This window comes from Monodon monoceros, unplaced genomic scaffold (genome assembly GCF_005190385.1).
Source record: "Monodon monoceros isolate NGI ecotype Baffin Bay Population unplaced genomic scaffold, NGI_Narwhal_1 Super_Scaffold_6, whole genome shotgun sequence".
Lineage (NCBI taxonomy): Eukaryota > Metazoa > Chordata > Mammalia > Artiodactyla > Monodontidae > Monodon > Monodon monoceros.
Genome location: NW_021703783.1, coordinates 10,736,218 through 10,761,927, shown reverse-complemented (window position 1 = coordinate 10,761,927; position 25,710 = coordinate 10,736,218). Strand labels below are relative to the sequence as shown.

Here is a 25,710-nt window from a genome sequence, read left to right as displayed (position 1 = left end):
TAAGGATAATAAGGCCCTAGATAGGGGAATGATAAAGTTACATATCAACAGGAATTGGTGGACTTCTAATATGTGGATAATCTTAAATGTTACCCACATTATCTTTGATAAGCAGTAGTAGATTTCCTCAAACAACTATACTCTCTTCTTAGGATCTGTGCCCCCACCAGCGGCAGATGAAGGTACAGGGACAAATGCATAATAAGATGGTGTAACTTCACATAGTAGACCCTGTATAAGCAACACTTTGTGGGAGGAAAGGTCTTATACCAAAACAACAATTGATCATAAAATCTCAGAGTTGGAAATCATCTAAGTATCGTATTCCTTCCATTTTCAATTTTGCTTCCTCCTTCTCTCTTTCTACTTTATACACCCAACTATTTGAGTAAAAGTACTTTAAAATCAAAGGACCTAAAATCCTTTAGTCCATCAGAAAATATAATGTTAATAACAAGTATTTAGATACTGTTTTTGAAAGTCAAATAAGTTAAACAATCCCCTCACAATGAATTAATCATAAGAAGCTCAAATCCTCTACAGCCTCTGCTTAAGTGCCAACAATGGAAGTTACCAATCTAGCTGAGCGTTTCTCAAACTAACAATGGTAAAGACCCAATGTTTTATTTCCAATCCATTACATACCAATATTCTTGTAAAATACAATGAAAATGAATTATTTGGGGAAAAAAGGCATATAAATTAAGCCTTTTTCTTATTTGATCTGATATAAAATTATTTTATTAGACTGATGTGAAATTTCTAGACACTTTTTTTTTTCCTAGACACTCTTAATTTCAGTTATCTAATGGAGAACCAGGAACAGATGAACTGATGAGAACTGACCTTGAACTGATCCACAGAACACATTCTGAGTAGGGCTCACCTAGGCACTACTTATCCCATCCTACCCCCGGCATTCTCAATCTCTCAGCATGTTAAGCATCTCATATTTACTTCTCTCTTCCTTTTTTCCCTGCCCCAATGTACACTCCTTGAGGGCAAGGGATATTGTGTGCCTGCAATCAAAACAGTGTCTGGCAAATAACAGGGGCATAATAAATATTTGTTAAATTTGTTGAATCAATTGATCAATTCACAGTCCATTTTTGTTCTCACTCTATCATGCTGCCCTAGCACAAATAAGAATGCTTGTTTTGTCCCCTTTAGGTTCTTTAAAGTCTTCAATTTGAGATTTAAACACCTTGCTCTCAGGCATTTTTACTGTATTATCAGCCAGGTCCCTAACAATCCCCTCTCCCTAAAGATCCTTTTCTAAAGTATCCAGTACCCCAGATTTCCCCCCCAATTTCATAATGATTGAAAAAAGAAACAGAGAAAAAAAAAAAATCTGTGCTGGAGGAAACCTTGTGAGGAAAAATAACCAATCTTACTCACACTTAATTTGTATCACACATACACTAGGTACTTTGTTATGCCCATTTAAATCCCAGTATCAACTCTGTATGGTACTTTATTCCCATTTTAAAGATAAGAAAGCTAAAGTTCTGAAAATAAGCAACTAGCCTCATCCCATTAAAAAATAATGCATAAGACCTATTGAGCACTTACTGTAAATAGCCATTATACTTTGAGCACTATTATACGCTTTTCATATAAACTTCTAACTAGTGAGTGGAAGAGCATGAATTCACCTTGACTCCAAAGTTCGTGTTCTTCCCTGTAGTCTAACCACCTCCCTTGTTTAATGGTCACAGAATGGCAGTAAGAGCTTAAATAATTTATCCAAACTATACAACTGCTCACTAGCAGCACCAGAACTATCACTTCTACACTAATACTTGCCACTGTGCATGCGATGATACTTGTATGTCAGCAAAAGAAACACCAGTCAGATGACTCCACTGGGCAGCAGTGCCTGGTTTACTTCAGCAGGGAAGGTAGAAGCCCTCAGGAAGATGCAGAAGCAACTCTTTTCTCTGGTGTTAAACTCCCCCCTTCATTAAACTCAAAGAAAACTCCCTCCTTCATTAAACTCAAAGATTCGTTGAGTCAATAAGCACTATTTTCATCATCTCCATATTCACACATTAATGTCCAATAACAGACTGTTACAAATTACTAATGAGAACACTTAGTGAAAGTTCTAACCTGAGCAATTTATTAAAAATCCCTTCTTTGAATAAACTTTAAGCTTTCTCCCAAATCACTTTCTCTTTCGGGAGTGTAAGAAGTGGAAAACAGGGGAGCCCATCAGTGTTTCCTATGCAAGTTGACCGGTTTTTCAATTTTTGCTAAAGCTTTCTCTCTAATTTGAAAGCCATTTTCCAAAAATGAGTAAATTTCTTTTAGCACTTCCCTAGAGTTACCTATGTCATGGTATTACATGAATGCTAAGAAGCTGGCTTTTACTCTGGAAAATGTGGAATTCAAATTTAAATCAGATCATTATTATACACCGCCAACGTTTCACAGATCATGAAGGTAGTCTTCACATAGTTGAGATGGTCAATGTTTTGTAAACAGAAGTGAAATTTTAACAAAAATAACAGCCTCTGAAATTATCTAGTCTAGTGCAGTTAAGAACACTTTCTTTTAGGAACTTACTCATTTTAAGTGCTAAAATTTCTTAGCTCAATCAATTTAGGCAAAAATCTTTTATAAAGCTCATTTCATTTACCTGTTCAGGAAACTGCACATCTTGAATATAATTTAACACTTTTTATTCAATATCATCACTAAGAACATCAAGTCAACAAATAGTGATGTCTTTAATAGTGATAACATGTAAAGAAATGAGAATTTATTATCACATTAAAAGACCTCAAGGAACTTGTATGTTTCTAGTTTGTACTTTTTTAATCGCCTCACTTTCAACCAATTGTCAGTTTTTCCTGATGTCACTGGATCTCCTTCAATCAGCCACCAATGGTACTCTAATATAAAAATCAGGACAAGAAAAACGTTAGCAATGTGCCATATCCTCTAAAGAGTAAGCTGACTTTATATATGCTATCTCTCCTACCAAGTGAAGTAGGTTAGATTTTACTTATGTTTACTTTCTTCTGGATGAGAAGCTGTATTTTAGATATTAAAGGTTGCCAACAATCTGTCAAGTAAGTAGAATAGGGATTGAAAAGGAACAGCTCTCAGGGGCCCAGAATCAATGAAGAGGACCAGCTGTGTGGAGTAGGCCCTATCTGGAGGAGACAGTAGCTACTCAACTGTAGGTTATTTTTCTCAAGCAAAAATACATTTCTAGCACTGCCCAATATTCTATTTTCTGAAAGATGAGACATGCAGATTTTTGTGTAAAATCTGACAACTTTAAATGTTAACTAGAGGAATACGGCAGTGGTTAAAGGACCAAAGAAGTCTGCTGGCTGCCAGTTTGTGGCCAGTGAAAGAGAACTATACTGTAAAGATTCTCATTTGTACTGAAACATAAAACTCTAGGCCCTGAATTCACATCATCCCTTTAGAGAAGTTATTTTCTCACTGCATATTTGGACTACTCAGCCAGACTAGAACTGAAACATTTCTCCTACTCTGATTCTGTAATGACAACATTCTATATTGGCTTTACTTAATAAACACATCTGCCACTACCCACATACAGCAAAGGATGGCTAATTTATTTAACAGAGTAGAACCCAGGAGTGCAAACATGAATATATCAATTACCAAGTGGATGCTTGGTAATTACTTCTTGCTTCTAAGCATGAGTTCTGCTTCTTGCTACTTCTTGCTTCTGAGCATGAGTTCTATGAGAAATTTCCCATTCTTTCTAAACATACCACATTCCCTGATCCAATCACATTTGATAAAGTATATGACATCTGAGAAGCAAAGAAACTGAAGAGCATTCAAATACTACTGGAAAATTAGCATGCCAGATATTTGTAGAGTATTTCCTGGTACTATTCAGAAACATTATATAAACTAATCATCAACATATCCTTGCCAAATAGATAGGATTTTTTTCCTCCATTTTGTACATAAGGAAATGAGAGTCAGAAAATGGAATGAGTTGGCCAATATAAGAAAAGGGTAGCAAAAACAGAATTCAAATTTTGATTTGAACTCTTGGTCAGTGTTCTTTTCACTACCTCAACATTTCTCTTAAAGGTTTATGCTAGTGAAATGGCTTGTGAAAAAGGGTAAACAAATGGGGAGGACAAGAAGTGACAAAATAATAACATAACACCTCAATTACCCAGCACCCAGATTTATTATGCCCTCAATTATTCAGCGTAATAGCTAACCTGGAATTCAGCATAGAAAATTTGAAAACTGTCACCAACCCCAAAAGTAATAATCCCAGTGAGGTCTAGTTTATGTTTATAGTTGCAAAAATGCAACATGGCACTGAAAGAATTAGCAATAACATCCTGAGTAACCACAGAGTGTTGGTGTTTCCCCATGTATAAGTAATAATCAGTGGATTCATCTTGTGGAGGGGAGGGTGGATGTAAATATTACAGTCCACAATAGAAGGCAAGAAGAATGGATCATTAAAATTTCCCTGAGGTCCTACTCTGAAGGTTAACATAAATTGCTCAATAATTTCAACCTGGCCAGTTTCTCTCCAGCAATAAAGAGTATCAAACCAAGTAGCTGGTTTACATGGTATGCAATTTTTGAAATCCAGTGAGCTGTTCATACTATGAGAGGCAAAAAAAATAAGAGTGATTAGAGTCACAGCACATTCACTTTCCTATGTCATACTCACTCTAGGGCACAACCTTACTGAAGTGAAATGCACGATGGATAGAACCTCTCACATATATTGGATTTGTCACGCATATTGGATTTGTTATTCTTTTTCCCTTTCAGGAGCAAGCTCCTATATACATTTACATAAAGAAATGTTCAGATTATGAGAATCCATTATATCACATAAAATAGTCCTAACAATGTCACAAAGTAATAAGTTAATGGAAGTAAAATAAGCATACTACAGCTGTTGATAAAACTGAGCTAATTATTCCAAAAACATTTTAGGCCACTGAACAAATAAATACTGATTAACTTAGGAAAAACAATAATGTTGCTAAAAGAATTTTAAAATAAGAACAAGTAAAAACACAATTTTGGGGCAAGGCAGCAATTTTAAACTGTTAAATCATGTAAATATAGAACTTATATACTACCTTCATGAAAATTTGTAAGTCAAAAAAGAACATGAAGAATATATGTTCTAGAATACTTCTCAAACTGAATTCCATAGTCCCTTAGCGCCTGGATGTCTACAATTAAGTGACCTAGATCCTGACACTAATAATAAGATCATAATTGTCATACATGATCTGGTTTCAAACCTTTATTTTCATCGTAACAGCCTAATTGTTCTCATTTTATTAAGAAAATTAATAAGTAAATGTTATAATTTTACATTATAAAATAATTACACAATAATAAAATACCATACATATATCCCTTTAATATTCTGGGGTCCTTCATAAGAATTTAAGGTGCAAAAAGTTGCTGTCTTTTAAAAGTTTCTGTATTTAGAAAGATCAAAACTTACTGTTCTATGTCATATTAGTCAGGGATATATTCATAATACTCTATTGACAAAGCTAGAGGAATGCACAATACTATTTAGAAAAAATTTTATTAAGTACTGCGATTCAAACATCAGTGCTTTAATTATAACTAACTGTTCTGCTATCTGAAATAATATGTGAATAAAAATTTCATTCTCCTACTTTCTGGGTCACTATGGACTTACAATATCTCAATAAACTTTTCTATTGATACTTCAGAACAATGTTAAGAAAGCTTTTTGAAAATTTTGAAACTAAATTTACAAAATTATTGAGTCATTACTTTTAAATATATCACAGATTTTAACTAAGATAAGGTGGACATCAACAGTTCATATCACTTAACTAAAAAACCGAGATTTACTTCAGCCCTGTTGTATAAGCATACATTAGATACAAAGAAAAAGGGTATCCAGACCTAGAAGATGTGAATTATTTCTAAATTCAAAATCTGAATCTGAATGCCAATTTAAGCAAAAAATAGTTAGGATGAAAAGTTAGCCCCATCAAAAATGTGAATGAATTGGATGGCTGGGAGGAGGCAGCATAATCAGAAAGAACTGAAACCCAGTAAAAAAAAAAAAAAAAATCTAACAATGTTAAAAATTTGTTTATTTTTATAACTGTGATTTACATCCAGAGAATTAACATTCTTCCCAAAAAGCTACCAAACAATACCTCCAAAACACACACACACACACACACACACACACACACACACCCAGAAAAATCACAATCTTCATGCAAAACACGGCTTACTTATGGCTTCTTTTTAAAAAAATCTACTGAGATAATATATTGTTTTTAATTTCTACAAATAAATATCAAGCAAACTAAAATATCCAACATAAAAGGAACATTAAGTTAATCAGGGCCAGAAAAGCACTACTGTGGTGATCAATTGTTCTGGCAATGTCAGAACATAAGACGGTGAGAAATTACAGGAATTTAACCTTTGACCTCACCATCCTATGTACTGTTTCCATAACAGAGGCTTCAATGTTCTATCAGCAAACATTTCAACTTCTTAGCAAGCAAGCTCTTAGTTCGCCTTCCTATATAAACTTAGTAAAATTCAAATGTTTTTTAATTAAAATGTTCAGAGATAAAGAGTAATGTGGTTCTTACCTCTGGTCCTGATGCATGTGACAAATCTCCTCAGTGGCATAGTAGCTGCCTAAGCAGCTACAAAGACTAGGTTAGCAGCCATTTTGAGACAGCTGCACTGTCTCAGTTGCACTAAAGTGTAATTAAGATGGCTCCAGTGTGCACTCAAGAACTCACACAGTGGAAACTCAGCTATGTATCAAACAAAGCCCCTCCCACTTTGTCAGCCTGCAGGAAACTGAACACTGACAACAGCTAATGCATATACTGCAACAAACAATGCAGCTACTCACAACACAGCAAACAGAGAAGGCAGCAAGCCAGTTTTGTAACATAATGCCTGTGAATCCCGACTTGCAATACAGAGTTTGGGCACATCCTGATCCCAGACAGCTTGAAGTCCATGCCACATATTAGCAGTTACAGAGATAGAGCCAAATCACACACAGCAAACATCAGGGAATTTGCTTGAAAGAAAGCCTCCATTTCAGTCCAGAAAAAAAAAAAAAGTCAAAACTATGCTCAAGGTCCTTTTTTTTTTTTTACTCTTTTATAGTACTTTTTACATGAAAAGAGTGCCAATTTTTATAATTTCTAGAAAGTTAAGTTGTTTAAATCCTGATAATCAATTTCCATTTATAGAAGGCTAATTAAAGGTTTTTCCCACAGAATCTAAGCCCCAAAGTGCTCAAATCTAGCCGAATGGTTAAAGCTTGCAATCAAATTATTGAATCTTGACAATAATTTTAAATAACTGCTGGGGAAGACTAGAGACATTAGAGCTATAGTGGCAACAAAGCTTATTTTGAGTAATCTGCCATAAAGATAAAAAACAATTTCTTCTCTTCTGTAGTCCAGATGGTCACAAAGACATCTCCAGGTGAGTGGTTGGTCCCAGGGCAAATTAAATTTCATGCCATGGCTCAGACCTCCCAACATTCTGACATGGGTGAAAAGCAAATAAAATAAAGAATGTAGACACCCCCGGGGGAAAAAACAAATAGGAAGAACAAAAGAGTAAAATTCAGTCTGAAAGTGGGTGTATTAAGAAGACAAATTTGTTTTAACAGTAACCAACCATCAAGAGAAGGACAAAAGCACAGAAAGAACCTGTTTGCTTGATAGCTCACATCAGCTAGGAAATCCATCTTTTCCTTTTGTCTTACTTGGTTTACCATCCTAAAATTTAGCTGCCTTGTGCTATTTTGTCTCTATCCACCACTAGATGTAGGTATTTATTAAAACACATTAAGGGTGTAAGGGGGTGGTAGGGGTATAGCAAAACGGAGATTGGCCCCATAAATTGATGATTGTTCAAGCTGAGTGATGGGCACATGGAGCTCATTATTTCATTCTATTTCTGTATATATTTGACATTTTTCCATAATAAAAGTTAAAAAAAATACTCAGCTTTTAAAAAGTCTTTATTTATTCTCCCTGAGGTAAACCAGATAACGTAAACTGCTTTAAGTACTGTATGAGGGGAAAAAAAGTTTATAGTTGATCTAAGCCACATTAATTTTTCAAAAATATAATGGATTCTCTGAGGGTGGCTCGAATCTATTTGTTAAAAGCAAGAGGTAAACTGGGAAAGATTCGAACAGGATAGACATTACTGGAGCACTAGAATGTGGCTAAGGTTAACGGAGAGACAACCAACCAAAACATTTAGAGCTGCCTGATGCAGAGCAGGTGATATTCAAAAAGCAGATTCTTTCGGAAGCCTGTTCCACAAAGGTTTAAATTATGTAATATACCTTCAAACGTGTGGTGCTCCCCACACCTCCCTCAGCCTCCCCCGTCTCGCCAGACACCTTCCAATGTAAATACTAAATACTTTTTTCTCAGTCTAAGCTTTCCCGGGCAAGCTAAGATGCTGGCTATTGGCTATGAGATCTACCTTTTCACCCAATTTAGACTTCAAAATAAGAGACATAATCTAAGTTCCCTCCTTATACCAATCCTCCTTCAGCCACTACAATCATTTTACTACTAATTTACTATATCCTCTCTATTATCCCAAGGCACGTAAGTCAAATCAATATAATGATTGCCTATTTCATGCAAGGGGCTTTAGAAGACAAAGGAGTAGGGAAGTCCATTAATATAAATCAAGCCTTCATATACGTTTTTATACACATTGTTTAAACTAATTCTCACATTAACCCTACAAGATAAGTTTTATCTCCAATTCGTGATCGAGGAAACATGCTCAGAAATTAAATAACTTCACGAAAGTGCTGATAGCTAAGATACATCCTAGACTACACTCACCCCAAGCCTACTGTCTGTCCCTTCCCACGCTGGTTCTGTTTCTGTGCATCACGGAAACAGCTTAGGAAAGAATAACGGTTAGGCTGTTAGTCAGGTAAGCGGTGTCACTGCCAATGTTTCATTCACTCTTTATCCCAAAGAGACTATCCCGGTTCACCCAATAAACCCTACTCATGATTCAACCTAAATTATCTTATCACTGACAATCTCTTCCTTGCTCTCCTTTCCCCTTACTATGCCCAACCCACAAACCAGGTGTACTTGCTCTCTAAAGGTCTTTTATATATACCATCATTACACTTAGCATATTTCATTATTTATATCTTTATATATGAGTTCTTAAAGGACAGAAACAACTTAATTCACTTTCCACTCACTTTCATAGTGTGAAAGAGTATTTATTTGCTCAATAGATGGTGAGTTGAAAGTAATTCCCTGTGTTTGCATTTCTACCACAAAAATCTCCGAAAATTCTACATCCTTAGGAACCTTCATTTTTAGGATCTCAACTCTTACTTTCTAGCAAGAAGAAGAAGTCAGCTAAGTTTTTAGTCTTGACCTAAACAGCTCTGTACTTCAAAACCCAAGGTGGAAAAAAATACCTTTTGCAGGGCATTTTTCAGTTTTTAAAGTGTTTTTAGAGGCACTACATAGGAGCTAATATGTGTTAGAATAAAGTCTGAAAAATGTCTATAAAAATTATAGAAATATATTATTTACTTTAAAAAGTTTTTAACATTACTAAGAAAGAGTACAGCTTGATTATATAATGTCATAGATTAAAAGAAATTTGTTTTTGGAAGGGTTAGTCAGTAAACCCAATCATTGCTTATTTGTGAAAGCAAACACATTTGGAAGGCATTTCTAATGTAAGGTAAACATCTCCATGATTACTCAATGTTTTACCTCTTCCTAAATAAAACTAAACTTTTCATATAATTTTTTCATTTCACTCTTACAATGACCATGTAAAATAACAGTGCTATAATCTCAAATTTTTCACGACCAGAGAATGTAATCATTTGCCAGGGGTCACACAAGTAGTAATGAAAAAGAACTATAGGAGAATTAAGTTTAGTCAACTACTACACTTTTTATATATCATATATCACACTATTAGAAAACTCTGGGGCTTCCCTGGTGGCGCAGTGGTTAAGAACCCGCCTGCCAATGCAGGGAACATGGGTTTGAGCCCTGGTCCGGGAAGATCCCACATGCCACAGAGCAACTAAGGCCAGGCACCACAACTACTGAGCCTGCGAGCCACAACTGCTGAAGTCCACGTGCCCTAGAGCCCGCGCTCCGCAAGGAGAGAAACCACCACAGTGAGAAGCCCGCACACAACAAAGAGTAGCCCCCACTTGGAGCAACTTGAGAAAGCCTGCGCTCAGCAACGAAGACCCAATGCAACCAAAAATAAATAAATAAAAAAATTTTTTTAAAAAAGAGAAAAAAAACTTTGCACATGCAGAATATTGAAAATTCCATGGAACCTAAATAAATGGTTTCAGTGTATTAAGTAGAAAGTAAATACACTTTTCATTAGTTAATACACTTTAATTACACAAGTTACTATCAACATTTTATATATATATATATATATATATATATATATATATATATATAAAGAGAAAAGGAACATTAGAAGGTTACTAAGATGATAAACTGAAAACACCTAACTTCACTCCCTCAAATCCCACTAAAACTACAGTGGAGGTATTTTTTGAAGGCATAAATCCTCAAGAACAAAGAGAAAAGTAAAAGGGACAATAGCTACATGATTTGCAGAGCTGGAAAATAAGCAGAACCACTGGTAACTAAGTCAGCAGTTCCCAAAACACTATATTCTAAGCTGCATTGGGGATAAATTAAGAACCAGTTTGATTTACATGGCAGAAACTTCAAAAGACATAGAAACTAGAAGAACTAAGCACTTTGGAAATTGGGGTGAAGGGAGCAAATAGTAGGATTGTATGACTAAAAAAGAGAATACCAGTGAAAGCTGTTTGTGAAGCAGTAAGATACCCTAAATGTCCCTCATCACATTCCACTGAATGCCTGCTCTCCCCAATCCTAGCAGAGGTCTGAAAACAATATCCACAGTTAAAAATGAGAGTAGCATACCAAAAAGACGGACTGAGTACTCACTGAAGAGAATCCAATCCTCTTCCTCCATTAATCTCCCAGAATGCTAGCAATCCGATCCTTACTATGTATGAAAATGTAAGACTACTCTCTGAGGGTAGTTAACAAGCACAAGACACAAGGCCTTAAGGTCTTGGGAGCTCTCCAAAAACAGCCCACCCAGATCAGCCTCTATAATGAAGTCCAAAACTGACAAATTTAGATATGCTAATCAACTTTTTACTCTTCCACAACATATTATATACAGTCAGGCAAGGAAGAGAAAGGCAACTAAGAAAAGTCTAAGAGTCTAAGATGGAAGACAGAAATAAAAAAAAAACACAAAGCAACAGACTACACAGGGAGAAAACTTCAAAAATAAATTAATATCTATATATATCAAAAGATGCTGCATTCATTTGTCAAGAATAGAATACTACAGGCAAGGATTACAAAACAGAAATTAGGAATATGATAGTAAAAAATGAAAAACTCAATAAAAGGACCTGATGATAAGAAATCTACCTGAGGGCTTCCCTGGTGGCGCAGTGGTTGAGAGTCTGCCTGCCGATGCAGGGGACACGGGTTCGTGCCCAGGTCCGGGAAGATCCCACATGCTGCAGAGTGGCTAGGCCCATGAGCCATGGCTGCTGAGCCTGCACGTCCAGAGCCTGTGCTCCGCAACGGGAGAGGCCACAACAGTGAGAGGCCCGCGTACCGCGAAAAAAAAAAAAAACTACCTGAGCAAAACGACAAAGCTGTAAACAAGAGAGAGAAGAAAATTTAAGTATCCATCCAAAAATTCACATTGGAATGATAGAATGGCAGAAAATATCACCAATGAAATCATTTAAGAAAAATTCCAGGACTGAAAGGCAACAGCTGCTAAATTGAAAGGGCCTGATGAATTCCAGCAAACAATAATAAATAGATCCATATGAAGGAATTAAAGTGAAATTTCGGAACACCTGGAAACTAATAACAGATTCTACATGCTTCCATTGAGGGAAAAAGTCAAAAATAAGCACGGCTTCAGATTTCTCACTAGTAACAGAAGCAAAAAGCTAATGGAGCAGTGCCTTTAAAATTCTAAAGAAAAATGATTTCCAACCTAGCTTTGTATACCTAGCCAAACTATCAATCAAGCATTAAAAATATAAAATGACAATTTTCAGACACACATAAGTCTCAAAGAACATATCTCCTATATATTCTTTCTCAAAAAGCTACTAGAGAATGTGGTCCACTCCCCCTAATGACAGAATAAGTCAATAAAAAGACATAGCACATGGAAAACAAAGGTCCTACACAGAAGAGGGGTGAGAGAAATCCCCACAATGGTGAATAAAATTCTAAGGATGAAAGCGGTATACCAGATATAGAAAGCAAGTAGGCTAGCCTGGAAAAATGAAAATCAAGAAACAAAAATGAGTCATGATCCTTGCTGCCACTGTACCTGAGGGGGACAAAAAGTGTCTTCTAAATAAACATTAAAAAATCCTTAGTAAAGGATTGTACCAAATCATCTCAACTATTACTATTACATGGATGAGATTCATGGATACAGGCATCCTGGTATAAAATTACCTTCACGGATGGACCTCTGTCATAACTGTATCAAGAGAATGAGTCATGATTTCCATAATTCTGTTATAGTTCAGGGCAGACAACTTTGTGTAAGTAGATTACTTAACTCTAGATCAGGAGGATAAGAATTATTTAGGACTAAATGAAATGATTTAATTGTGGTTAACATTTTCTTTTTAATGGTCATATAAGAAAAATACTTTCTTCTTAATCTACCTTTAACCCTCAATTTAAGATATATTTTGTATAAATAGTAATTTAAATAGTATCTTGATCCAATACCCTCAGAATTCCGGGGGGGGGGGGCCGGCAGAATATCCTATGAAAGACCTTACTACAGGTTTTAAGTTAATAATCTATGAGAATATTTTAAGAACAATTCTATAAAAAAATACTGATTATATTGATTGGCCTTGTTTAAAAACTACTTAGAAGAATGATTAAATCTTGTATAAAGTATCATAACTGAGTCTCTCTACTTTTTATGAACCCACTTACATAGTTTCAATGAGAATCTGTTTTCCTTCCTTTCAGAATAAAATGGATAAATCAAATTTGTAACCATGACCACAGAAAAATGCAACGTTTAAAAACAAATCTCTTTTAATTAGCTATGACAGGGAACAAGGACTGCATCTCAAATGTAGAAATGATGCCTTCTAGGTCTTCACAGGAAATCAATACAGTATCTCTTTCATAACTTATGGATTCCCAGCTTTAAGAGGAATAAAGAATATCACTTCCTGACAGACAAGGAACACTGACAAATGTGGGACTCTTAGAGAACCATGATACCATACAGTTTTAAGTAATGCAGGCAAAATTTCATTGAGATAAATTAAATGGCTCTTGGTTCCTAATCTTGTAATCAAGCAAATAAATAAGTAAATTATTATGCTTTATAAAACTAGATAGAACTTAACTCTTATATCAAATGGACATAGTTTTGTTAAGCAGACAAAGAGAAGCCTTTCTATACTTAACAATACGTCATTAGTTCAATAAATGAGTCAAACAAAACATCGAAATAAAGAATCAGAAAATTATTAAACAAACTTATATGATCAAATCTGTACCTTAAGGGGCAGAAACTTGGCCACAGGAAGGGTTATGGAAGAAAACTGACACTTTGTTTTGCCTCAATTTTAAGTGAGCATGCCCAGCAAGTTCCATAGCTGAAGGGTAAAAAAGGGGTGAGGGATCACCCTGCACCCTAAAATTACAAAAAGAAAACAGGATAATTCTATGTGGATCTAGCTCCCAAAATAAATGACTTCATCTCTAACTTTGGCAATAATGACAGTCTGAAGAATTATGACAAACCTTGCAGATAAATAATTAATGTGAGAAAATGGCTGCTTTTTCACCATGATGAGGCTCAGAGACTTAGTAATCTTTGAGGGGTTTTTATTCTTAAATACTCTGGTGGTGTTTTTTGTTTTTGTTTTAATTTAATGAATAAGTCCTAAAGCTGGACTCTCTCACAAACCTTTGCAAATAAACTACGTTTCTAAATTCATATTTTTCCTACTAGTAAGGGGCATGATTAAACCTACTTTTCTAAGTTGCTTTTTAAATGTATATAAGTTCTAACTCCAGTAAGGAAGAATACTGTCATTTTCCATATATCTCCTTGTACTGCAGGGCTCCCTAAAGCTTCACGTAGCTGCCTCTTAGTAAATATTCATGTCTTACTAATAGATTCATCAATTGGTTGAAGTCAGAGATGAAAAGTGTGTCAGGAACAAATGCTAATATTTTATATAATTAATCTCATTTAATCTCTCAAAATAAGCCTACCAGGTAGGTGGTATCACCATTTTATATGTAAGAAATACTGCTGGGAAACACAAATTGGCCAGGTTCCAATACAAAATTACTATACTTTCCACTTCATGATATTACTAACTGGTTTTAGGAAAATTCTTTGTCTTCTCTTTTGTTCTTTCTTTTTCTTCTGTCAATTTGCTTGCATATTTTTAATCTGCCAACGATTATATCACTTAAAATATGTTTGATGGAGAAGAGAATTACACAACTCAAAATAATTATGTCATTCCATCTTTTCATCAAACCCTTATTAATTTCATACATATGTCCTTCAGAATTATATTTTAGAAACTTCTTATTAATAGGTAAGCAATGGTGTTTTTTAAATTTTTTCTATTTCTTAATGAATGGGATTGAGGAATTTTTTCCAAGTTATTTTACTATTTATAATTTTCCAGATGCAAAGTACCTGTCAAATCTTTTGACAATTTACCCAGTGGATGCTTGCTTAAGTAAACTTCATGGTTAATTATTTTAAAACAACAACAACTAAAAGTTCTGACGTGTAGATTATCATGCATTAAATGAAAGGAGCTAGAACATCTTACCCTTTTTTTTTTTGCACCTAAAACAAAGGGGTTCTATTCTTTCAATAAGCAAATATTTATTGAATATTAAGGTAGGTATTGTGGAACGCAATTTTATACTTTTATTAGCAGTCTTATTATACCTAATTAGAAAGGGTTTGTCCTTAAAATGCGACATTTGCCAGATACATCGGTAAGATAAAATTCCTAACTGCAGGAAGCTTATAAAGTACTACACAAATAACTATAAACATAAAAGTTGAAAGGAATAAATGCCTTTAAAAGAGATACAAAGTAAAAAGAGAAATTAGAGAACTTCCAGCTGAGGATAACAATATCCTTTATTAGGTACATTATGTAGGCACCATGGCATCAATGATTTTTTATTTACAAAAATCAAGGATTTATATCAGAATATGTTCTCCTAAACGTAATACTTTCTTTCCCACCTCTGAGATTTTGAATACCCTCTTTATTCCCTTTACTAAGAATATCCTTGTAATTCTTCTTTTAAAATACAACTCTTCTGGGATTTCCCTGGTGGTCCAGTGGTAAGACTCTAAGCTCCCAATGCCGGGGGTCCAGGTTTGATCCCTGGTCAGGGAACTAGATCCCACATGCCGCAACTGAAGATCCCACGTGCCGCAACAGAGACCCAGTGCAGCCAAATAAATAAATAATTTTTTTTAAATTTTTTAAATACAACTCTTCTAAGTTTTCCTTGACCTCCCCCCAACAGAGTCCCACTTTCTGTGCCTTACACAGATATCTATTGTGTTACACTTATCTACAAAGAGCTGTTTTTAATTAGTTACTTATTACTTACTTATCAGATAAGTTTTACTTGTAAGCAAAGAATTTATGACCACAGTTAGTTTTTACCTGTGTATATTACAAGGCCCTCAAAAATCACATTTTCCATCTTGAGAAATCATAAACTCAACTTTGAAACTAAAAGAAGCAGTTCAAACAATTGTCAGTTTACCTACAGTCCTTCATCCTTTTAAAGTAAGTTAACTGGCAAGATTCAAAGATAGTACACTGAATTCTTGCAAAACTAATCATGATTTAATGTTTTCAAAAGCAAGCAGAAAGAGGAAAAACTCTGCCTAATAAGGTAAATATTTATAGTAACTACAATCTGTCAGGAATCATGATTACAAAGCTCTCAAAATTCCATTTCAAAGGAAGATATATAGTTACAACTGGATCTAATTCTTAAAACAGAAAACCAGTTTTCAATATCAAATTATGAATTAATTAGAGACCACTTCTCCAGCTGCCTCTAGTAGCAGAAAAGGCTAACTGTTCTCTAATACCCATTTCTCTCCTTCTTTTATAAAATTTTCTAATTTTAGCTGAACACATGGTTGTCCAGCCAGATACTACATTTCCCAGCTAAGTATGTTCCAGTGATTAAATTCTCACCCATAACACATGAATCTAAATGATAGTACTACTTCCAGATGAGGCTCTCAAAACAATGAGCGTGCACTACCATTGTTCTTTCTCCCTTGCCCCTGGCTGGTGAAAGCAGCCATGTTCAACCCAGAAACCATGTTCAACATATGGAAACCATACATTAAGCCAAAGCCACTTACAAACCTGAAGAGTTTTCCTCTGTATTATTACACAAGAGAAATAAACATCATCCTTAACAGTAACAGAGTGTCTCAGAGCAGTTTAGCCTTTACTGTAATCCAATCAGCTCCTGACATTGACTACCTAAAAGGAAATAAAAGAAGTTCAAAAACAGTCTCTTTTCCATACTCTTCCCCATTTCTTCCTTCTCTTGAGACATTTAATCTAATAATGGTAACAGAGCAGGTACACTCCTAAGCTGGCAAGTCTTAGTTGCAAATGAGCTGAAGCAGTCAAGTCATTCGTTATTGTTTCACCAAAATCTCTTTTTCTTTTGCTCCTGGTCCTCAGAACAGCAGAAACTCTTCCTACCTTCTAAGTTTACCTTTCCACAAAATGGAAGACATCATCTTGGACAATTACTGGCTCAAGGAGAGATCCTTTTACAGCCCTGTCAGTTCTCAGAACCACTATTCCAACATACAATTCAAGTTCCTTATTAGAATGTAAAAGTGCCATACACATAATTCCTGGGTACCTACCAAGACAATAGTTCCCAAAGTAACACAGGGCTACACAAACAACAAAGAAAGGGAGAAAGGATTATACGGTTTGACATAATAACACTACTACCTCACATCATCATCATAAAAAGGGGTCTCTCTCCCAAACTAAAGGGAATATATCTAGTTATTCCTAGTTACTAGAACTATAACTGATAATTGTTATTTTGTATAACAAAAAATAACACAAAATTCTTAATAATATTCTAAACAATGAAAAATTGCAGACATGAATAAGTGAATATTTCTGATGGTAAAGTTAATATTTCTGATGGTAAAGGTCATCTTCATTTCCCAGACATTCATGTTTACATAGGTCCAATTATAAAGACTCTCAGGAAGATAGTATCAACTGTACCCTTAGGCCTGCCACATTTTTTGGAAGGTGACCAAGGAGATGCCCGGGTCATTCTCTTAAAGACTCAAAAACCCAAAGATCAAAATTCAAAACTGAAAATGTTTACACTGTATAAATAAACACTAGCACCCTGGTTTTCTCACTTTGCAGCACTTAAAAAACTGGAAATGCTGCCCAGCAATCATAGTGTCTCCAATACAAGATGGATTCCACCATACAACTTGAAGCATATATAAACAGTTTAATTTTGTGGAATTCGCTTCTGTTTTGAAAAAAGTAAAATAACAGAAAAAAAACACTGATTTCCTCTGCAGATTGCATGACAATCTAAGAACATTGAGAAGTAATTTTTAGTCTTGGACTCTCTAAAGAACATAACAAGATCAAATGAGCAAGGATTTTAAAAAAAAGAAGCTACACTAATGGATAGGTAGTTTCTAGATACTATAAGAAACTAACAAGGACAATGCTCCCCAGAGCTACTTGATATTTTTTGTAATCTACTGTTAAAATATCACCTTATTTTTATTTATAATGCCCTACAGCTGTTAGGAACTCAAAAGCAAGAACTTTACTCTCAAACTTCTTTCTACATGTGACTCCTTTGAAAAACTTGGTATGATAATGTATGAATTTTCCATATACCTCAAAACTTAAAAACAAAAAGTATAATAGAAATCTTTCTAAACCAAATCATACACCTCTTTGTCTTCTTGAACAAATTTAGCATAATTAAATATTCCTATAATTCAGAATCATAATAAGATCATCTATTACCATAATGAACGTGCTATAAATAATGTGTCTTTAAGAATAACAATTCCCAAATTAAGTAACCTCAAAACTAAGTTTTTAAATTCTTGTTCTAACACTTGGAATCTGACAGCTCTTCTCTATCAAGATGCCAGCCATCTCTTCTTGCCCCTATCAATATGCATTTTTCTAGTAGCATTTCTCCTGTCCCTAATTATCTATTATAGTCTGAAAACACAGATACCACAATACATCAGAAGTATGAAAAGTTCTCAGGTAAGGGCAAAGGTCATACACAAAAAAATAAAAAAATGCAAACTGCTATAAGTGGATTTGCTTGAAAAATATCCAAAGACAAAATTTTTTCATTAGAAAGAAAATGCTGAAGAAAAGCCAATAATATCTTAACACAACTTCTACCTATTTCCTAGAGTTATTTTTATAAAGCCAATAATATTTTACCATTTGATTTCTATCTTTAACTTCCTTGATTTCTTCTTTACATGCAACCACCAATTTTTCAAGTTTAACTATATTCAACAAAAATATTTTTACAATAATCTGACATTCTTTCCTGTACCTAATATAAAAATAATTTTTAAAAAGTAGGATTACAACTAAAATACACTATCAATCAAGATTATACTTTTCACTGCAATCAGCACAAAGAATAGATTTAATAGAGAATGAATGTATACTAATACTTAGGGAAACATCCTTAGGAGAGGAATATTTAATGTTACCGAAAGAGACTAAAATGAAAATTTTTTACCTTAATTATATATTATTTATTAGGCTCCACACTGGCCAAAAAATGAATCAGATAACTTTTCAAATTTTCTCTGTTTAAAAAAAAAAAAGGTCGGGCTTCCCTAGTGGCACAGTGGTTAAGAATCCACCTGCCAGAAGACCTAAATACACATTTCTCCAAAGAAGATATACAGATTTCCAACAAACACATGAAAGAATGCTCAACATCACTAATCATTAGAGAAATGCAAATCAAAACTACAATGAGATATCATCTCACACCAGTCAGAATGGCCATCATCAAAAAATCTACAAACAATAAACACTGGAGAGGGTGTGAAGAAAAGGGAACCCTCTTGCACTGTTGGTGGGAATGTAAATTGATACAGCCACTATGGAGAACAGTATGGAGGTTCCTTAAAAAACTAAAAATAGAACTACCACACGACCCAGCAATCCCACTACTGGGCATATACCCTGAGAAAACCATAATTCAAAAAGAGTCATGTACCACAATGTTCAGCAGCTCTATTTACAATTGTCAGGACATGGAAGCAACCTAAGTGTCCATCAACAGAGGAATGGATAAAGAAAATGTGGCACAGATATACAATGGAATATTACTCAGCCATCAAAATAAATGCAATTGAGTTATCTGTAGTGAGGTGGATGGACCCAGAGACTGTCATACAGAGTGAAGTAAGTCAGAAAGAGAAAAACAAATACCATATGCTAACACATATATATGGAGTCTAAAAAAAAATGGTTCTGAAGAACGTAGGGGCAGGACAGGAATAAAGACACAGGCATAGAGAATGGACTTGAGGACATGGGGAGGGGGAAGGGTAAGCTGTGACAAAGCGAGAGAGAGGCATGGACATATATACACTACCAAATGTAAAACAGAGAGCTAGTGGGAAGCAGCCACATAGCACACAGAGATCAACTCAGTGCTTTGTGACCACCTAGAGGGGTGGGATAGGGAGGGTGGGAGGGAGACGCAAGAAGGAGGAGATATGGGGATATATGTATATGTGTAGCTGATTCAATTTGTTATAAAGCAAAAACCAACACAACATTGTAAAGCAATTATACTCCAATCAAGATGTTAAAAAAAAAGAATCCACCTGCCAATGCAAGGGACACGGGTTCGAGCCCTGGTCCAGGAAGATCCCACATTCCACGAAGCAACTAAGCCCATGCACCACAACTATTGAGCCTGCACTCTAGAGCCAGCAAGCCACAACTACTGAGCCTGCATGCTACAGCTACTGAAGCCCATGCGCTGAGCCCATGCTATGCAAAAAGAGAAGCCACCACAATGAGAAGCCTGTGCACGACAATGAAGAGTAGCCCCCAATCGCCGCAACTAGAGAAAGCCCACACACAGCAACGAAGACCCAACACAGCCAAAAATAAATTAAATAAATAAATTTGGAAAAAAAAAAAAGGTCTACGTTAAATACACAAGAAAAATTCTGTTTTCAAATACTGTAGAACACTATCCTGGCAACCTATTTTTCTCATTTCTAACTTCATACTTGCACTATTTTCATGATGCTATATTCTAAAGCAGATTAAAACTGGAAATGTTGTCCTATATCCTCTACCATGTCATCCCTATTAACATTATACCATTATAGGAAACCAGTAAGATAACACCTTAATAGAAAGTAACAGTACCACAATTTTTCTCAGAGTTCCTAAAAACAATACATTTTTGTGGGATCTACAGAAAATGCATCATATTCTTGAATTTAAAAAAAAAACTAACAGTATAAAGATGTAAACATACCCTAATTTAGGTTTTATGCAATTCTAAACAAAACTTCAAATAGTTGGTTTTTAAACTTTGCCAAATGTATGTACAAAAGGAGGGAAAATTAGCTTAGAAAATTGTGAAAAGGAATGATATCTACTGCCCCTTCATATATTTATATAGTCTATAGCACTACAGCAAATAAGACAATGCAGTACTGCTATATAAACAAGGCCCAGTTCCAGGGTTGTTAACCTGCTTTTAGATTTTACATTACATATTCTTGTGAGAAGCTGATAAAACTGTAACTCTTTCCCCAGAAAAAAAAAAAGCACATATGTACACTCACACAAAATTGTGTATATCATGGAATCCATGGAAGTTTTTTAAGTATCTCTAGAACCCCCAAAGGTCAATGGACCTCAAGTTAAATATCTCTAGTAAATGAAGCAGAACTGATAGCTCAAACTTAGTAAGTTATGATCAAAAGAAGAAATGTATCATCAACATAAAATTCTAAGAAAATTAGGAAAAGATGGAAACTAGCAACCCATCTTTACGCAATGTCAAAATAAACTCCATATAGGCCAAAAGGTATTTTTTAAGATAATTAAAACATCTAGAAAAAATAAACAGAACAGACGAACATTTAGTTCATCTTACAATATTTTTTATGCAGAGAAGTCCTGGAAGAAATAACACATGAAAAAGCAGTGCATTTGACTTCATAAAAATGTAACAATTCTAAATATGTAAAACCATAGCAATTAAAAAAAAAAATCTTAACTAAAAAAAAACTTCAGGGCTTCCCTGGTGGCGCAGTGGTTGAGAGTCCGCCTGCAGATGCAGGGGACACGAGTTTGTGCCCTGGTCTGGGAAGATCCCACATGCCACAGAGCGGCTGGGCCCGTGAGCCACGGCCGCCGGGCCTGCACGTCCAGAGCCTGTGCTCCACAACGGGAGAGGCCACAACAGTGAGAGGCCCGCGTACCGGAAAAAAAAAAATCTTCAAAAAATATGAAAAGCAAAGGGCTAATATCCATAAATAACTTACACATAAGGAAGACATTAACATTTACCACAGAAAAAGATACACAAAATAACCTCAAACAGCAAAGTCACAAAAAATGAGAAAGTTGCATATATATTAAATATTTAAAAGTTCAATTTCACTAGTTATCAGAAAAAATGCTAACCACCAAATTGATGGTGGTATAGGAAATGCTTTTCAATAAAACTAAGTTTTTATCAGTTTTGTAAATTACTTTAAAAGTCCTTTGTAACAGTAATTTCAAAAAAATATTGAGATGTAGATCATGACTCATGTACAAGGATGTTCACTGCAGCTTTATTTATAATAGAGAAATGGGCAACAAAATGTTCAATAAGGAAAGAAAGATTTAGTAAGTCACAGTACATTCTTATTAAAGACACCAATATTACATAGCCATTTAAAAATATATTTCAAGAACATTTGATTATTTGGGATATTTTCACAAAATAACTATTATGTAATCATTAAAAAAAAAATTTCAAAAGAATAATGAAATGGATAAATATCCACAATAAAATACTAAGTTAAAAGGGCAGGAATGAAATTATGATCCAAATGATAAACTAATTGATCAATCAATAAATGGAAATGTCACAAAAATCACCAAAAAAGTGTTTATTTCTAATTAATTTTCAATACTTTCCAAATGTGCTATAGTGAAAAAGATTTTAAATGACTCCCAGTAACTTGGTATTCATTCAGTAACCTAGTCTTAATATTAACTGAAATTCCACAACACGCTTGTTATTGATAGAGTACCAATGAACAAACAGTAGATGTTCAGACAATTCATTAATCTTAGTTTTAAATTTATAGAACTATATTTGCCTTTCTAACAAATGTAACAGCAAAACTGTCCTACCAATACATATTTACATAGTACATTATGTTCTTCAGTGTTTCAAGTGCCTCTTATGATCTTCCACATTAACCTAAGAGGCAATCATTTGTATATGCAAATGAAACATAAGCTTAAATATATAAACCAAAATATTTCACTTTTTTGGAAGTGCAGAATGAACCATGCCCTATGATCAAAGTTCTTTTCTTAACCTAACACATACACACAGACATAGACGTAGATACAGAAAATACAATGTATTTCCAACTCTACAACACCTGAAATAATGTCTGGAGGGTGGAGGCGGTGTGCTGGGTAATTACCCTGGAAGCATAAAAGGGAAAAGATTACACAACTGCCCTCTAAATATATTTCTCTGTAGAAGACTTCAGGGGTTCAAAAATTATATCAACCAATTTTCTGTTGAGAAAAAAAGAATTATTCCCATCACTTCATTCTATCTCCTTTGTGATGTCATTTTTTAAAACTCCACCAACCAAAAGTACTCCCTTCAATTACATCTATTTGATACTTAACCGTTCTTGTAGGCAATAAAGTCCCTAAACCAACCAAGATTATAAAGCAATAGCCACTTCTTCATCTGACAAGTGACTGACTTAAACTCAGAGTTACATAACCAACCAAGAAAACAACTGTTGTATATACAAACCACAGATGAAATTTATGACAACCATTTACAAGTTTTCAGCCCAGTAAGAAATAATTTACACAATGGTAGAATTATATCAAATCGTATAAAACTTCTCCCAGAGGTTTATATAAGATTTAAATATAGTGACACTACCATTTTAAAGTAAAATAATCAGTAACATACTTATAACTACTTTAAGAAACTAAAACCAGGAACATACAATTTTTAAAAATCTAACACAATTGTATCTTACACACATGTATATATGGCAGTTTGTTTTTTTTTAATCAACTGATTTATCAATAATTCACAATTTCCTCATAAAGGCCTCAGTGTAGTTGGGAGTTCTTTGTAGAATTCTTTATCAGAAAAATTTACCAAGTTTAAGTACTATACTTTATATATCATTACAAACAAAATGGTAAGGAAATGATTAATTTTAAAAGTCAAGGTACCAAAAATAATCTAACTGAAGCAGTAATGGACAAGTGATCAGAGACAGAAAAAATGTAAAACTCAAATGCAAGCAAGATCAGAGGCACACACTGATTAAATTAAAACTTCACCGACTGAGGATCAAATATTTTTTTAAAAAATAAATACCCAAGGAGATTGAGATTTCTTTTTAAATGACATTATACAGATTCTTCCAATGCCCCCTCCCCCTCATTTTTCCAAAACTCAAATTGTTTCTAGTTTGAAAACATTCCAACAGAACTGGTAAAGATAGGGTTAAAAATGTATTTGCAAATATGCAGTTCAAATAATTGCACTTCCCGTGAGAACACCACTAGGTGCTGATCTTCCGCTCCCTAAATATAAACTTGAAACCAGCAATACCCTTAAAGTGAAATAAAAATCGAGAACCACAAGGGGACAATCATTTTTACACAAAATTAAGTCCACAGCTTCTCAGAGAATCGGAGAAATACAAGAAAGAAGTTTGAGGTCGGTACGGGAATACAACATAAGAGAAATGTTTTCCATTTAAAATATAGGAATTCGAGCGTAACAAAACGAAACCCCTCAAGAATGAGGAAAATTAAATCTAGAACCCGAATGGCGTCCAACAAGAACATTAGATCTTGAAAATGAATATTGCGCTTGCGCAGCCACCGCCCCGCCAGCTGCACAACTGCAGCTAGAGCCCGACCCCGCAAGATCACGTGCTCCCATGCAGCGCCCGCCCGCAGCTCCGCAACCGCGCAGGCGCAAACACAGCTCCCGCAGTCGCCATAATGCGGTCTTGACTCTAAAGAAATACAATAATAATTTAACAAAATGTGGTTATAATAGACCCTGGGACTCACATATACCTTTCGAGGTGGGAGAGGAGGGAGGGGGAACCAAATTCCTTCCTACAGAGCCGTCCCGCGCCTCCGTCCCCTCCGCTGCAGCCTCAGTCTCGCGCGCTCCAGTCGCCGCGCCGCCGCCGCTGCCGCCGCCGCCGCCGCCTCCGCAGATTCAAAAACAAACCCGCTTCTCCCTTGCACGCGCCGGGGCCGTTATGCAAATTATCGTAGGCGGGGCTCGGCGGTCGTAATATTGGTCACGCCCACCATGCTTTTAGCCAATGGGCTCACGGACTGGCCGTTCCCCATGCAAATCTTCTGGTTTTTTATTTGAATGAGAAAAATTGGCCCCGCCTCCTGCCGTGGAAAAGAGAAGGAAGTCTGAGGTGGTGGCGCTGCGCCTTTCAGTTGCAGTGAGGTGTGTTTTTTGAGTGGAGCCTTGCCCAACCAGTGAGTAGCGCTTTGTGAGCGCCCTCTATGAGCCTCAGGAAGGAAGGGAGGAAGGGAGGAAGGAAGGAAGGAAGGAAGGAAGGAAATAGGTAGGTGAAAGTTAAAGAGCTGAGGTAAGGATTTTCGAAAAAGGCTGGAGTATGTTAGGTTGTTTATCGTTTATATTAAAAAGTCAGAAAATATACTTCAAACTGTGTAAGTCACGAGGGAGTGGCACAAACACATCTTTTCTTTCGGTCCGGTGCCAGAGCAAGCGCTTTCAGTCATATCCTTCCACCTGTTGTATCCCTGTTATTCAGTTTTATTTAGGGAGCCAACCCTTCATGAGGGCCACAGAGTGTAATGAAAAAGGTGCCTCTGTATTTGTTGGGATATCTGGGCTTACGTCCAAGGACTCCTGCTTATGTGCCTGTTCCTTGAAATAAGTGTGTTACTCAGTTTTCTCTTCTCTAAAATGGTGATAATGGCTATAATTCAAATCAGTTGAGAGGGCTAAATGATAGGATAAATATAAGTGTGTTTTGCAAAGCAAAAGCAGCCTAGCAAATATATGGTGAGGTTTGGTTGTCGTTTTTTAACATCATTTCTCCCTTAAATTAATCTATTCGTTCAATATTTATTTAGCAATGCCGGTGTTCCAGACCTATATTAGGTGCCTGTCCTCAAGAAATCTCTACTACAGTGAAGGAGACAGAAAA

At 35.3% G+C, this 25,710-nt stretch overlaps 1 protein-coding gene across 2 annotated transcripts in view; it reads right to left on the bottom strand.

Annotated features, from left to right (window-relative positions):
* The window catches only part of ATF7IP (activating transcription factor 7 interacting protein), a 125,070-nt gene extending 100,317 nt beyond the window's left edge, over positions 1-24,753 (bottom strand). Inside the window, exon 1 of one of the 2 annotated variants that reach the window (XM_029206389.1) lies at positions 24,587-24,753. Coding sequence is in view for 1 of the 2 variants with exons in the window: in XM_029206388.1 (XP_029062221.1) it covers positions 6,639-6,655 (17 nt within the window). In the remaining variant the exon portion in view is untranslated. Of the gene's footprint in view, positions 1-6,638; positions 6,726-24,586 lie in introns of those variants that run through there. The other variant, XM_029206388.1, reaches the window with a different exon arrangement.
* Positions 24,754-25,710: the final 957 nt, after the last annotated feature.